The sequence below is a fragment of the Choloepus didactylus genome, chromosome 7 (assembly GCF_015220235.1).
Source record: "Choloepus didactylus isolate mChoDid1 chromosome 7, mChoDid1.pri, whole genome shotgun sequence".
In the NCBI taxonomy this organism is placed as follows: domain Eukaryota; kingdom Metazoa; phylum Chordata; class Mammalia; order Pilosa; family Megalonychidae; genus Choloepus; species Choloepus didactylus.
In genome coordinates, this window is record NC_051313.1 from 118200651 (window position 1) to 118216318 (window position 15668).

The 15668-nt window shown below is 55.6% G+C and overlaps 1 protein-coding gene across 2 annotated transcripts in view; it reads right to left on the minus strand.

The window, feature by feature from the left end:
• Window positions 1-15419, minus strand: part of ITPR3 (inositol 1,4,5-trisphosphate receptor type 3) — a 76963-nt gene extending 61544 nt beyond the window's left edge. The window contains exons 1-3 of one of the 2 annotated variants that reach the window (XR_005217804.1): window positions 15176-15419; window positions 1981-2452; window positions 1256-1612 (exon numbers count right to left, since the gene is read on the minus strand). Coding sequence is in view for 1 of the 2 variants with exons in the window: in XM_037842438.1 (XP_037698366.1) it covers window positions 1256-1344 (89 nt within the window). In the remaining variant the exon portion in view is untranslated. Of the gene's footprint in view, window positions 1-1255; window positions 1614-1980; window positions 2453-15175 lie in introns of those variants that run through there. The other variant, XM_037842438.1, reaches the window with a different exon arrangement.
• Window positions 15420-15668: the final 249 nt, after the last annotated feature.

Sequence of the window (15668 nt, forward strand, 5' to 3'; positions counted from 1 at the left end):
GCCTGGATGGTGCTGAGATTGGAGGACAGGGTGTGCTGGAATTCCCAGCCAGAATCTGTAGCTGGCATAGCCAGCCCTCCATCCCCCACAGTCGATTCCTTTTCCAGAGGGACTAAAGCTCAACTCCCAACACCCCTGGGAGAGACCAAGGGAGCCAGGGTGACCCTGACCTCCAGCGACTCAGGGTGAGCCCACCTGGGTCCGAGCCAGCCCTGAGCTGAGGATGAGGATGCCAGGGCTGTCCTCCAAAGCCCCCCAGGAAGGCATCGAGGGGTTGTCCAGCTGCGGCAGCTCGGCAGAGGAGGATGAGTTTACCCTAAAGGCAGCTGAGTAGGTGGAGAGGATGAGGCAACTTCACACAAGCCCCCAGACGGAGAATGTACAAAAGGAGTGGGGCCCTGCCCTTGGGCCTGGCTGGAGAGGTGGAGAAACCACCCCACCTCCTGCCCACAAACTGCTCCTCTGAAGATGAACCCATTCCCTTTGCCTAATTCTTCTCCCGCCCTGTCCTTGCTTCAGGCTTGGGCCTCACCAGGGACAGGAATTGATTCCCTGTTTATCCAGCCCAGGCCCTGGGGGGTGGCGGCCAGAGTTAATTAATGTTTGCAAAGTGCTCCAGAGACCCTGGGACCAGGGACCCAGGGGCGCCAGATGAGCAGCACAGGAAATTGACCGGGGAGGGGGGAAGGAGGGCAGCCGGCCTGCACCCGGACACCTGGAAGGGAAAAGCCGAGAAGACACGCCTCCTGAGAGGGGCGGGACAGGGGCAGAGCTGTGGGGAGAAAGTGCGACCCCTCCCAGGATGGGGAACCGGAACGCGAGGACTAGGGCAACGGGCTGAGCCTCGGCCCTCTCCCCACAGCTCCCTCCCAGCCCCCGAGCCGGGAACATCCAGGCCCTGATACCCTTCCCCAATTCAGGACCCAGCCACCCACCTGCCCCACCCGGGACCACCTGCAGAGGAAGTCTCGGCCCCTCAGCCCCTCCTCTCCCTTGAAGAAAGGGGAGCGCGGGAGGGTGAAAACTGCGCTGACAGGGGGTGCCTACCAACAGCTCGGCAAGGCGCCCGTCCCCTACCTGAGCAAATATTTCACTTCCTTTCTCTGAAAGGAGGCGAGCCGTCCCCCCGCTCTTTGAGGCTGGGGATGTCGGCGGCCTCCGTCGGGGAACGGCAGCGGCGGGACGCCCGCACTTGGCAGCGGGACCCACGAAGCCCCCTCCCCACCCGTGCCCCCATTGAGCGCGGCTTACTCACCCCAAAGTGCTGATGAAGCCATTGACGGAGCCCTCGGCGTACAGGGAGACGATGTCCCCGATGTGGAGAAAGCTAGACATCTCGCTCATGGCTGCGGCCCTGCGGGGGCCAGGGGCGGCTGGAGCGCTGGGGGACTGGCAGCCAGGCTCGGTGCGGAGGACGGAGGCGTGGGGGCGGCCGGGAGGACCGAGCCCCCCACCTCGAAGCCGGGCTCTCGGCGCGGCCGGGGCGAGCTGGCGGCCACGCGAGCCGGAGGGGGCGCGGCGCGGCCCAGGAGCCGGTGGCGGCGTCCGGGTGAGGTGGTATTGGCGTCCTGGCGCGCCCGCCGCCCGCCCGCCCGGCCCGGCCCGCGCGTACCTGCAGCGTAGAAGGAGCAGGAAGTCTGGGGCCGCCACACATACATGCAAATCCCGCCCGGGAGGCGAGGAGGCCACACCCCGGCCGCCCCCCCGCCCCGCACCCCGTCGCGGCCCGCCCGCCAGCACCCATGTGCGCCGGCTCGCCTCCCCGCGCCCCGCGCTCCTCGCGCGTCCGTGCCCCGCCCCGCCCTCCCGACACCCCAAAACGCTCTGCGCGACTCAGGGGAGTCCTGGCGCTGTAGGAGGCGCCCGGCCTGCGAGCTCCCCGGGGCGGAGTTTTAGCTCCGGAGAGTCCCCAAACAAGACTCGCGGAACCGCCATCCCCGAGACTCTGTCCTCCCGCCCGACTTCCACTCCGCCGCCCACCTTTGGGAGGCCGGGTCGCAGTGGGGGTTCTCCGCCTTCGGGGTTCCGCGGACTGCCTACTCCCCAGCCCTCGGGGTCGTGGAGATCCAAGGCTGGCGCCAGTGGAAAGGGGACACCAGTGCCCCCGCAGGCGCTACACTGAGCCGCGCGCCGAGGACGCGCCCGGGAGCACCCTGGCTGCGGCCGCCCTCCGGCCAGCGCGCGGTCTCCGCGCCCAGCTGAGAACCGTCTCGCGCCGAGCGACGCGCTCATTCCTTTACAGCGCAAGTCGGGATTCATTTTTTCTCAGCGTGAAAAGCCTTTTCATTGCACAATAGAAAGTGCTCGGGCTTGGAAGGGAAATGAAGCAATGGGGTGGGTTTTGTTTTTTTCTCTCCACATTCCTGTGTACAAAGAGATCCAACTTCCGAATCAGTTCAGCCGCTCCGTCTCCAGGAGTTGGCTCCATGAGTCTTGGCTCCTTCTGTCTTTCCTTAAATAAATAAATAAATAAGGTGAGGGGGAGGCGGCCGGTGTGAAAGCTACGGTCGCTAGTTAATAGCACACCAGAGCGCCAACAAGGACAAGGCCGGGCGCCACCCTCTGCGAGCCGAGGCTCTTGCTCACGACGTCCTACCCTCAGACTCACGTCCCCAGCTCGCCTGCTTTCTGTTCTGTGCGCGGGTGCTTGGGTGCTCGCTTCCTAGCCCTTTCATTTGAACTTCTGGAATAGAGAGCTACGGCCAGGAGACCCCACCCTCCATATCATCACATTTGCCCCCTCCCGACCTCTGCCCCCCAAGACTTCCTGAAAGGGGGGGGGGGGCTTTTCCTAGAGAGAAAAGCGGGAGGGGCTGGGAAACTGTAGCAGGAAGAAGAGACCCGAGGAGGGGTGGAGACAGCTCAGAGCAGAGAGACAGCTGCTCACGCAGAGAGAAGGGGAAAAGGTTCCCTGGGTGTGAGGCTTTCTCAAAAAGACCCTTAGGATGTGGGAGGAGAGAACACTTCCAGGGTCCCTGAGTTCTGTTTCTCTCACTGGGACCTGCAGTAAGAAATAAGTTTTTCCTCAGACCAGTCCACACCTTCATCTATATATAAACAAAACAATAGTTTTGAAAACAATACTTACCCTTGTGACCTGTGTTGCACTCTGATGTTTTCTATTCTATTGCAGTTTGTTGTGGTTTTTTGTTTTTTGTTGTTTTTTTTTTTTAATGCTGATTGTGGCCCGCTCATTTGCTTTTAAAAAGTATACCAAACGGGCTAGGAACTGCAGTTTGAAAAACCTATCGGGCCATTCTGCCAAAAAGAGAAAACCAGTGCATCAGACCTCAAGGTCACACAGCGGTTCCTGGTGACCAGAGATGGAAGCCAAGCCCCTGACTCCCAGCCCAGTGCTCTCATGGCTATCCCACACTGCACTGGAGCAGCTGCTGGCCAGCCTTAGGCCCCCACTGGAAAAGGGCTGGCCCCATGAACAGGTTCACTTGCTTCACTTGCTCCAGAAATCAGGCCTGCCCTGTCTTCAGGGTTTGAAGGGAAACACATGCATTCATTCCATAAGCATTTTTTGAGGGCCTACTATGTGCTCTGATCAAGCTGCCAGCCTCTGCCCAGTTGCCTTTTCCCCTTCCTCAGACAGTAAGGATGACTAAGAATGAGCTGGAAACACCCTCTCCAGCTGCCTCACTCAGGGTTTGTGTCTTCCTTGCCCCACCCACGTCCAGAGGTTCATGTCCTTCCTCTCCTGAGATTCAAATAGATGATTCCATAACTCGGCCAGGAAGTGGAGTCCTATCTGGCCCACCTATAGCCTGAGAGTGCTCTGAACCTCAACTCCTGTCTGTCCACCAACCAGGAGGATGCAGAGGGAGGAGGGCCATGCCTCCCCAGCAGACTGTGCGGTCCTGGGTGGGCACGCCATTGCCAGGCTCCAGCCACACACATTTCTTCTAGGTATTTTTCTGGAACGACATCCATGTTGTATTCCTGGAGGGGCCACCCTTGGGCTCCAGGCCCCAGTCAATTGCTTCTGCCAAATCACCTCCACTGTAAACTCTTTCATATATCAAGACTCTGAATATGAGTTGGTTTAAAGAAAGGTTTGGCTAGTTTAAAAAAACAAAACAAAAAAAGTTTAAAAAGCAGATGATATCACTCCAATGACTTCACACCCCCACTTGAATGTCTCCTTTTGCTCCTTGTCACCCACAGAATAGTCTACCGGCCATAGTACAGCACTCTAGACCCTACCTAACCTGCCTCTCTATTCCCACCCCTCTGCAGACAGCACAGGTTGCTCAAGAAGGAACCACGCTGTGGACCAGTCAAGAGCATACACTGCGGCTGGGTCCCAGGCCTGCCACTCTCTAGCGGCTTGGACTGAGGCAAATCACCCCCGTTCTCTCAGGTCTGTTTCCTCATCTGTCAAACCAGACAGTAATCAAACCACCATGTGAGGATGCAGTGGGATAAAGCCCTCAGCCAGCGCCTTCCACTTAGGAAGGGCTCAGCACTGTCCTTCTCATTTCCCGGGGTCACGTCCGCCCTCAGGCCTCTGTACCTGGGCTCCTGTGGTTCCCTCCACCACTTCCCCTTTTCTATTTTCCACCATCAGAATAAATCTCTTCCCTTGCAGTGACAGAGCACCAATTTTTAAGTATGATTATGAAGTATTTTAAGAAATAATAGAGGAACCCCTGTACCCACCCTCCAGATTTGTCAAATCTTACAGCATGGCCCAATTTGGTTTCAATCTTTTTTTAAAGAACTACACCCTAAAAATTCAGTTGACATCCCTAATGCACACCCTGCCAGATTCCGTTCCCTCCCTCTCCCTCCAGAGATAACCACTATCCTGATTTGGGTGGGTTATCATTTCATGCAGATTTTTATGCTTGTACCACAAACGGATGTATCCCCAAACAATGTAGCTATCACTTTCAGGGTTTTACATTTTGTATAAATGGGATTGCCCTGTGGGTGTCCTTTTGATACATGCAGCTTAGTGGTAGTGTGATACTCCATTTTCTGACCACATCGCAATTTGTTTATCTATTTTGTGGTTGAACATTCAAGACCTTCCTCAGTTTTTGCTACTCCAAGTGTTGCAGTAACGTTTTTGCCTCCTTGTGCACATGAACAAATGTCTCCAGGGCACTGTTATTTTAACAGTGGATTAAAACCCATGAATGGATCATGAAGTCAATTTTCTATTCATGATGTCAGTTTAGTGGGTGAAGATCAGCATTAAAACTCAAAATTGATTAGAAATAGTAAATGTGTTGCACATCATCAGGATAAGTATTAGGGTAGGGGGTAGGTGTATTCTGGGTCAAGACGTATTTCTCATTGAGGCAAAAAGTTTGAAAAACCCTGCCCTAGAGTGAAAACTTAGAAAGTAGAATTCGGAGGTCATAGAGAAGGTGTGTTGTCAACTTCCTAGGAATTGCCAAATCACTCTCCAAAGTGGCTGTTCTAACTTACCCTCTCACCAGCTATGCGTGACTGTTCCACTGAACCAGGTCCTCACCAACACTTGGTATTATCAGACTCTTTAACATGTAATTTCTTTATTCCCCCACTTCCAGAGAAGATCTCATGGGCCACCTTGGATTGTAATTATATGTCTCCTTTTTGGTCTCCCCGGTAGATAGGGAGCATCTGGCTGGAGCAGACGGTGTCCCATTCACTTTTTGTCTCTGGGCCAGGCCAGGCACATAGTAAATGGTTAATAAATATGAACAGTCAAGGAGAAAGAGGGTGGGATAAAGTACATAAGCTACATCAGGAGATCAGGGGAGTCCATGGGAGCCCCAGCTGGGAGTGTCAGGAGCCTGGATCCTGGATGGGGTTCTTCCAAGGAAGAAGGCCAATAAGCCCCACCCCTCTCGAGTGGCTTGAGTGGGAAGCTGTTAAGCTGGGCCCATGTTCAGGCCGCAGAAGGAAGCATCCCCTTGGTAACCAGTCTGCCTGGCCCAGGCCCCAACCCCATTGGCTGGGTGTCTCCGAGCACCCACCGGCACCACCTCCCAAGGGAGCCATCGCAGAGGGAAAGCAGGGGATGGGGAGCTCTGAGGATTCACAAGAAGCCAGTGACTGCAGGGTCCTTTAGGTGGGGGGAACTGAGAAGCAGCAGCTTGGGGGGAGGAAGGACTGCTTTTCACCACATCTCTTCTTGGAACATTTGAATTTTGAACTGTGTTGGATGTGGAACCAAGAGCCAAAAATTAATAGAAATAAATGTTCAAAGCATCATCCCCAAGCTCCAAGCACCAGCAGAAAGACCCACTACCTCCTCCACTCTCCATCCAATCCAAGCCTGAGAAGGCAAGGGATGAGAGGGCGTTGGGGGACAATGTTGGGGGGGAGGAGAGGGAATCTGAAGGAATTGGAGTGTGGGGAGGGGCTACCAGCTCTGAACCCCAGGCTTCCTCCACCAGCTCGCCCCACTTCATTGCCCTCTGGAGATTCACTCCCAGCTCTGCTTTGTGCACAGACCTCTTGGGCTCCAGTTCCTCCTCGTAAACAGGATTCACAAGCCTTCCTAGACTTCACCCTTGCTTTAGGTTCTTTCTGAGCAGAACCCTGCTCTGCTAACTGTGCTGTCCCTCAGCCTTGTGGTTTGGGGCAGATAACAGGGAGTTCTCAAGGGCTTCCTCTGCCCCTTCTCTGTTATGCTAGCAAGGCCGGGAGGGGCAGGCAGAGTCAGGCCAGAAAGCTGACTCAGTGCAGCAGCCACCCAGCCCGGTCACCCGCCATGGGTGGGGTGCCAGCCCAGGCCTGCTGGGGTTCCCAGAGAATTCCTTCCCCATGCCATAAGCTGCCCTGGGCGGGCACCCCAGCACCCGGGAACCACTCAGCCACAGCCAGGGAGGCTGTGCAGGGCTGCCTGCCCTAGGATCCCTCACACACACGCACACACCCCAACACTCTCATTTATGACTCTCACACTCACATAACACTCTCACCCTTGTTTACACATCCACACACACACTCACACACACACACACTCACACACTCTCATACACTCACCCTCTTGAGAAGCCTGGAAAGGAGATAGAACTTGTCATTTTCCTTCCTGCCACCCCTCCCTGTCCAACCACGGGTGCCATATCTATTTATTTCAGACATTTGCTGACCACCTAGCACACACAAGGGACCAGAGGGGAAATGGACTGTAGGAATGTGGCCAGCTAGGCCCAACGCGTGGTGGAGTGAAGAAAGAGATAAAAGCAGTCTGCTGCTGGGATTCCCCTGGTCCCTGAAGAAAGCATATTCCCCTCCCCTTCTAACTTTGGTCTTCTTGGGAGAGACGCCTCCTTGGCTCTGGAGCCCTGAAACCAGGGACCTTTCCTCCAGGTCTTCCTGGGAGCTGATGCCACATCGCCAGGTACCTCCTCCTCCCCTCCCCCGAGGTGCTGGCTGGCAGGTAACAGCTGACCATGGAGTCTTAGCTTCAACCATTTACTAGCCGTGTAGAGAAGCCTCCCATCCTCTCTGGGTCTAGCTTCCCTCATGTAAAATAGGAGTGGAGAGCTGGATTAGTCAGGTCCAGGCAGGATCCCCCCACACTCCAAAGGGATTAAAGAGAGTTTAATGAATGGATAGATTAATAGAGGGGTGGGCAGGGAAAAGGGCACCAATAGGGGATGGTGAAGGGCCCTGGACTAGCCACTGCGGGGAGCTGTTACCACCGAGGCCTGAAAAAGCCAAGGAGGGAGGGGAGGTCCTTGGGCTTGGCAGGGCAGCTGATGGGGTGAAAACCCTGAACTCTCTCTCCTCCTGCCCTCTGGTCTGACCCATGTGCCTCCTGCTGTCTCAACCTGATGGAAATCCAGAGGGCAGGGGAGTCTGGGAGCTTCCAGCTACAGAGATCACCCTCTCGGGTCACAGGGCAAGTGGATCTGGAGGGAGGAATGGAGCATATCCAGCACAAGTAACCACCTTGTAAAGCACTTGACTCAATCAGGAAATATTCTCCGTGGTGGTAATTATTTGCATAATCCTGAGGGTTTCTCCAAAAAGGAAAGTGCTTGTAGAACTAAACAAACGGTGGCTCTCTTGGTAGTATTTTGTTTTATATGGATGACCACGAAAGGCACATCTATGAGGCAGAAGGTTTTATCAAGATCTCCACAAATTAAGCCACCAAGTCAGTTACTGAGAGCCTGCCACACCCACTGGCCAGGACGGGGAGGGACAGGGTGCTGAGCTGAACTGCAAAGCTGAGCTGAGCCCTCCTGAGATCTGAGTCTGAGCTGGGGCGTGGTGGAGGTTATGGTTGTCTGACCAGGAAGCCAGTCACCCTCTGAGGCCACACCACCCCGAAGCCCAGGTCAGCACCCCTGGCAGGAGCCCCCAAGGAGAGGAGAGTTCTCTGGCCACCCCCTCTCTCCCCAAACTCAGGAGGAGGGCCCTGCACTGTGAGGGGAAGCGGCACAGGCCTCTGTGCATGTGCTCAAGCCTCTGCACCTCACCTGCCGGCACGGGAAGGCGGTTAGAAGGATTAGCCCTGTGATCCTGTTGGGAAAGGGGAACCGCATGGGAAAACCTCCCCAGGGGCAGGGCCAGGCAGGAGCAGCCTTTGTGACAGGAAGCAAAGAGGGTGACGTCAAGTCCACCTGGGCTGGGCCCTGGCCTCCAGCTTCACCCCACACCCACCTTGGCAGGAGTGAGGCCCTGGGAAACCGGCCCTCTCCTGGCCTGGCCGAAGCTGGGAATGGCTGAAACTCAGGGATTCCCCCACCAAGCAGGACCTGTTCCCATCCTGGGTTTGCCAGCCTCTCTTTCTGGATCATTCAGAAGGAAGGGTCCATGCAACGAGGGGTGTGCCATGTCCTTCCGAGGGGGCTGGGAGGGGTCATGGCCAAGTGCTCCAGAGGGGAGAGGGAGAGAAAGGCCTGCTGTTTGCCCAGGAGCAGAGCAGACACTGGGGCCCTTGTCCTGGGGCCGCGGGGGAGGCTGCTGGCCAGATGGAGAGCAGCCGGGGCAGAGGAGGGATTCCTGGGCTGAGTGCTGGTCTCTTCCTCCCACACCCCCCGCCCAGCTCCTCCAGCCCCAAAGGAACAGAGGAGGCCTTACTGGGCCTGGTGGAGTGCGGCCCCCACCCAAACCAGATGCCAGAAGCTCCCGAGGCAGCCCCAAGACTCCCAGAAGCATCCCAAACTGCTGACAAGGGGCCGACATCCTATGGCCCTGGTACAGCAAATCCTCGGACTGGGGGCATTCAGAGCTGGCTTTTCCCTGGAAGGGGCTCTCCTGATTTGCAGTGAACAAACCCAGGCTCAGACCTTGCACGCATTCGTTCTGGCGAGGAGGGCTACAAATTCAACTACTTGACAAATATCCATTGAACTTGGCACTGTACAAGATGCTGGGGTATAATAGTGACCCCAAATAAACACAGTCCTGACCCCATGGAGTTCAAGTTCAGATGCAGTTCTGAATCATTTATATAAATTATACTGCAACTGTGCTGTGTGCTCTGGAGGAGTGGGGTGTGGTGATTCGTCTCTCCCCACATCTACTTCCTCCCCTGCCTCCTCTGGGGCCTTGGGAACACACAGCGGGTCCACCCGCTTCACAGGAAGCTTCTGACCTCTGGCTCCCCAACCTGGCTGGCTTGTCACCCCTGGAATCCTGGACCAGAGAGGGGACTCTGGTGGTTTAATCACTGTCCTGTTGATTGGCTGATGAGTCTGACCAGCAGGCTAGCATCCCAGGTGGGCAGAGCTCCTGGGAGAGCTATTCCAAAGAAAGCTCCAGCCCGCAGACTGCCTTTCACCCTGCCCAGGTCATGTGTTCACCACAGCCACAAGCAGGCACCACGGGGCCCCCTGACTGGTGAGGAAATCGGAGCTCAGAGATGTTAACCATCTCACGTGCTCAAGGTCACACAGCAGAGAGTGGCAAAGCTGAGATGCTGGCTTCATTTGGGTTCCCCCTGAAGCCGACCCTGAGACCAGGACTAGGGGGTAGTAGTTTATTTGGGAGATTATCCCAGGAAGCACAATAAGCGGGTGGGGAGAGGGAGTCAGGGAAGGGGGAAGCCAACAAAGGGTGAGTTAATGAGCAGATGCTTGCAGAACAGCCTCAGATTCCTTCCACCAAGGGGCAGGAAGGGGGTATTTACAGTGAGAGCTGTCCCTGGGCACTTTAAATCCCAGCATTTCCATCTCCCGGTGGAGAGGGTGGAAGGCCTAAGGCAGGGGGCAGCGAGAAGGGGGTGGGGGTGGGGGTGGGCCGCTTTTTCTTCTGGCTGTCTCCATTCAATCACCCCCATCCCACAGACCCTCAGTGGGCCCCTGCGACGTGCCAGCCCCGTGCTGGGCCCATTTCACATCTAACTTCTGAATCCTGTCACTTTGCTGCAGGAAGCTGTAGAGCATAGGATCTCAGGGTCCCTGGAAGGGGGCTCCAGGGGACAGGGAGGGCCCTGAGGTCAGCCCCCTCAAGACCTGTAGGTTGTGTTCCAGAAGGACGGAAGTGGATTCCCGCCAAGCGTTTCCCCACTCGGCCTAAAGTCCAGGAACGATCCAGTCCCTAAGAACACTTGGGGTCATCTTGCTGACTGCCCCCTAAACCCCCAGGCAAAGCAGCGGCCTACGGGTGGGGACTCCTCGAGGGCCCCCACCTCTGACCCCCAAAGGCTTTTGACACCCATGGGCTGGACCGAGCTGACCTCAGCAGCTCCTTCCTTTGGCCGGCATCGCCCTCATTCTACACCCTCTTTCCAAACGTAGCCATGCCTGGGAGTGGCTCCAGGCACATCAGCCACCTCTTAGCTCCATCCAGGGGTGGCTGCGGGAGGGAGAGGAGGGCGACCGGGGTGAGGCGCTCAGGATGGGAGCCAAAAAGGGGAAACTAATAATAACCAGCCATTGCCCACCTGTAGTTGATCCTAGGAGCGCACTGGTGCACTTCATTTTACCCTATCTGCATCCCCATTTTACAGACGAGGAAACCGAGGCTCACGGAGCTGATGGCCTTGCCTTTGACGGAGCAGCTAATGGATCATGCCCATTCTGCAGATGCAGAACGGAAACTTGGCAGTTTAACAGGTTGTTCTGTTAGGAAGCCATCCCCATTTTGAAGATATGGAAAGCTCAGGGAGGTGAAGGGACTTGTTCAATATCACACAGCGAATAGGTGACAGAGTGGTGACTCAAGCTCAGTCTGCCTGACTCAGGGCCTGCAGGCTTCATTCACCCCCATGCTCCGAAAGGGTGACAGACGGGCATTCAGGGAGGGGATCACCCACTCAGGAGCTCTGCCTAGACAAAGGCAGGGTGGCCCCACTGAGGGCTGTTCCCTTTGCCTTCACGGACTCTGACCCAAAGGCCTCCTCGTGGTGGCTGGGAGGAGACCCACGGTCAGGGCAGGGAGCCCACTAAGGCCCACACCTCCACCCAAAGCTACCGCCAAGATCTTGCCTCTGACTCCACCTTCTGGGGGGACCCTGGCCCACCTCCTTCCCTCGTGTGTGATCAGGATGGGTTCTCTCTGTGAACCACAGCCTGTGGACCACACACAGTCCATCTACCCTGATTCCAGTGGACTCCAGTGCCAGTCGCCTCGATTCATTAGTTTTCACTTCGTCCCACTAGACAAAATATGCAGCAGGAGGAAAAGGGGTTAGACAACAGGGAGGACTTCTGGGTTGTCAGGTATGGGAGATGCAGTTATTGGGTAACAGAGGTTGTGAAGTTCTTTTAAAAAGGAGTACCCCAGGCTTCCTGAGGAAAAAAAAAAATTGGGGAGCTCCAAACTAATTAACTTCCTTTGGGATTTCCAACTCTCTCCCCTCAAGGCCTGAATGCTGGGAATGGGAGCTGGAAGGCTGCCTCCAGAACCCTGTTCAGACCTACAACTGGGACCACACTCTGTTTCCACTCATGGCCCCCCAAAATAGTCCCATTTACTACAAGCCCTTTATGCCTGTATCAACATATTTAATCCTCAAACAACCTTATGAGAGGGGTACTATTATTGTGCCCATTTGACAGACGAGAAAACCAAGGCACAGTCCCCTCCCCAGGCCTCTCCATCTTCCCAACATCTGTTCATCCTTCAAGGCTTAAATGTCCCTTTTCCCAAGAGGTCGTGCCAAGGACCCCAGGGCACCCGGGCCTTTCTCTTTCCTGCTCTCCGCAGGGTGCAGGGGGATCACCACTGCCCAGAGCCCAGGCCCTCCAGGCAGACGTGCCACTTCCTAGCACTTGACCTCAGACAGATGACTTCCCTAAACCTCACTTTCTTTACCTGTCAAACAGGAATAGTGATTGTGTCAAAGACAGAGGACTCGGTGAGCCCTGTGCCCGCTCTCTGGCACCAGTGGGGGCTTGGAGGCAGGGACCATTACCGCAGTCTCACCCTCACACTGGGTCTTCATTCCCTTAGCTCTGTTCACATTGCCTCCCGGCCCGATTGCAAGTTTGTGGAGGCCTCATCCTGGCATCTCTGTCTTGGTTTGGGCTCCCCAGGATGCACACCCCGAGACAAGGATTCCATGGGATATACTTTAATGGCGGTGACCACAGCACAGGAGTGGGGAAGTGAGACAGGGAGGAGAAAGACGCCAATATCAGATTTACTGTGCAGGCCACTAGCACAGTGAGCAGTGGGAGCCCAGGCCTTCCGGGGAGCTTAGGGAGCCGGGTCAGAAAGAGCCTCAGAGCCAACCCCACTGAGCGGGAGGCCACCAGGGTGTTGACTCACCAATGCCTGGTCCCTGGCTGGTGACGGCGGCTGCCTCCCAGCTATTCACTCCCCAGCACTTCCGGACTGCCCTGGGGCCACAGCCAGCCATCCTCCTGCCTCCACAAAAAGGCCCTCAGGTGCAGAGTTACCAAGAACTGGGTGTGTGGCGGAGAAAGCCCAGGGGCCCACAGGTCTGCTAGGATTCCCTGCTCTCCCTCCCCCAATAACAGGCCCACTGCCTGGCCCAGTTGCCTCAGTCAGAGATTATTATATTCATGTCATTTACTCATGCATTAATAGAGGTATATATGTATGTGTTTTGCAATAGGTCAACAGTCACAGGTGTAATACTGAAATGGTACAGAAGGTTACAAAACTATTCTCTCTCCCCAGCCCCCGCCATCCCATTGCCTCCCCAGAGGCACCCCCATTACCAGTCTCGGGTATATCCTCCCATCCCAGTCAGAGTTTCTAGTATGCCTCAAACCCTAGCCACGTCCAAGGTCACAGCTTCCGTGCCTCCGAGTGCTGGCAACAGGCTCCTGAGGGCAGGGCCTGGCTGAGGGCTGGCTTGGCCAGAGGTGGGCACCAGGGATGTGTGGCCTGGCCAAACAGAGGTACCAAGATGGAGGTGTCACCCCGCGGCTCATCTGTCAGCACCTGGCTGGCCACTGCCAACAAGGTAAGCCAAGGGGGGGGAAGGGGCAGCAGCCCCAGTTCCCACACTGCCTTCCCAGCTCCCAGGGAGCCATTCCACAGCCCAGTCCAGGAGGGATTTGGCCTGGGAAGCAATGTGGGCAGGGGCAGGACTGCGAGAAGCACCAGGAAGGACTTGGAGGCAATGTTCCGATTACTATTACCCAAATAATTCAAAAGTTAGTGGTGTAAAACCACCACCCCCTTTATTCTGCTCACAGTCTTGTACAGCAGGAATTCAGACATGGCCTGGCTAGGCAGGTCTAGCAGAGGCTCTCTCATGAGGTTACAGTCAGACGTTGGCCGGGCCAGAATCATCTGACAGCTCAACTGGGCTGTATACGCCAGAGGGCTCCCCTGTAAGGGGAGCAACCACAGGTGGCCCCTCCAGTATGACAATCTCAGCCTCACTGGACATCTCACACGGGGCTGGCTCTCCTTGGGGTGAGCCTCCCAAGACAGGCAGGCAAAAACTGCGTGGCCTTTTGTGCCAAGCCTCCATGGCCACGTGGCATCACTGCCACTGTAGTTTACAGATGGAAGCTGTCACAAGCCCACCATCTGTCCACAGGAAGATTGCCAGAGAATCTGGGGGCCATGGTTTTCTTTTTGTTTTTTTGTTTTGTTTTGTTTTGTTTTGTTATTGTGGAATATAACATACACACATGGAAGTGATAACTTCTAAGTACAATTTAACAAGTAGTTAGAGAACAAATTTCAAAGAATGTTACGGGTTACAATTCCACAGTTTTAGTTATTTCCTTATTATGAAATGTAACATATGCAAAAGGGTGATAACTTTCAAAGTACAATTTAACAAATAATTTTATAGGAAATTTCCAAGAATGTTATGGGTTACAGTACCAGAGTTTCAGTTATTTCCTTATTGTGAAATATAAGATATATGCAAAAAGGTGATAACTTTCAAAGTACAATTTAACAAGTAGCTATAGGGCAAATTTAAAAGAATGTTATGGGTTACGGTTCCACCATTTCAGGTCTTTCCTTCTAGCTATTCTAATATCCTAGCAACTGGGGGCTGTGTTTTTAAAACTGTCACAGGTGACATCTCAGGACAGGTCTCTAAATGGAAACCCACAGGTATCTCTGGAGGACACCAAGAGACCACAGGCCATCATCCACCCAGCAGATTCAAAGTCTGGAGCCTTGAGAAGGCAGAGCTGGCCCCAAGCACCTGCCCCGGCCCCTTCCTGCCAAAAAATCCTCCAGCTCAGGGCAGGCCGGCAACCATGGAGGAGTGGGGGTGGGGGGTGGAGTGGTATTTGTGAGTGTTTGAGTGTGTGTACAAATTCAGGCATGGCTGTGTACATGGGAGGGTCACTCTACCAAACAGGAGAGACTGTGCTCTGCCAACACACACACACACACACACACACACACACACACACACACACACACACGACCCAGTATTGGCTGATACTGAGCCTTGAGTCCCCTCAGTGGAAGAGTTGAACCAGGGCCAAGGGAAGGAAAAGGCTTCTGGAAGGTGGGTGCCAAGTCAAGAGTGTGTGCTGAGCAAGAAGGAGGCCAATGGGGGGGTGGAAGGGGCTGAGACTCCAGTCCTGAGGCTGCAGGGCCCGGAGGGGAGCTGAGTACAGGGAGCCACTCATGGGAAACCATTGACGGCTTCCTGGCAACTCCTGCCAGGAAGGAGAGAGGTGGGAGATTTGGGGGCCAGGAAAGTCGGAGGAATCCCATGGTCCTCAGTCCCCTCCCAGAGGCTGAGATGCAACCCCTCAGGATCCAGGCTGCCCCCACCATCTCTAAGACTGCCGCAAGCCTCCAGCCCAAAACTCACCTTGTAGCAGCGTGGGGAGAGGTAGCCCAGGGCAGGCCAGAGTCCCTGTGTGTGGCAGCCGGTTCCCCGCCCCCTTACCCCTCCCCCTGGACCGTCAGTCCCTGCGGGACCGGGAGCCCCAGAAGGGCAGGCCCTCGCTGACTTGTTCACAGTGGCACCCCTGACAGCCTCTCAGTAAATATGGGTTCAACGAATGAATAACGAGGAGTGGGTGGGTGCTGAGGTTGGTGGTGGGCAAAGACCCGCCCGCCCTGTCCTCTGCCTCCCACTCTTCTCTGCCCAGAGTCTGGGTAAGATGGTTGCCAAGATGGCAAACGCCCGCCCGTGTGCCTACTCCAGAGGCCCGCCCAGGCACTTCCTGAGCAGAGAGCACATCCTGCCCTGCATGTCCCTGAAGGGAGGCAGCTTATCAGAGGGGAAAGGCCACTTTGTTCAGGCCTGGCCACCTGCCAGGGCTGGAGGCATCACGTCCAGGGCCTGGCAGGCAGAGCAG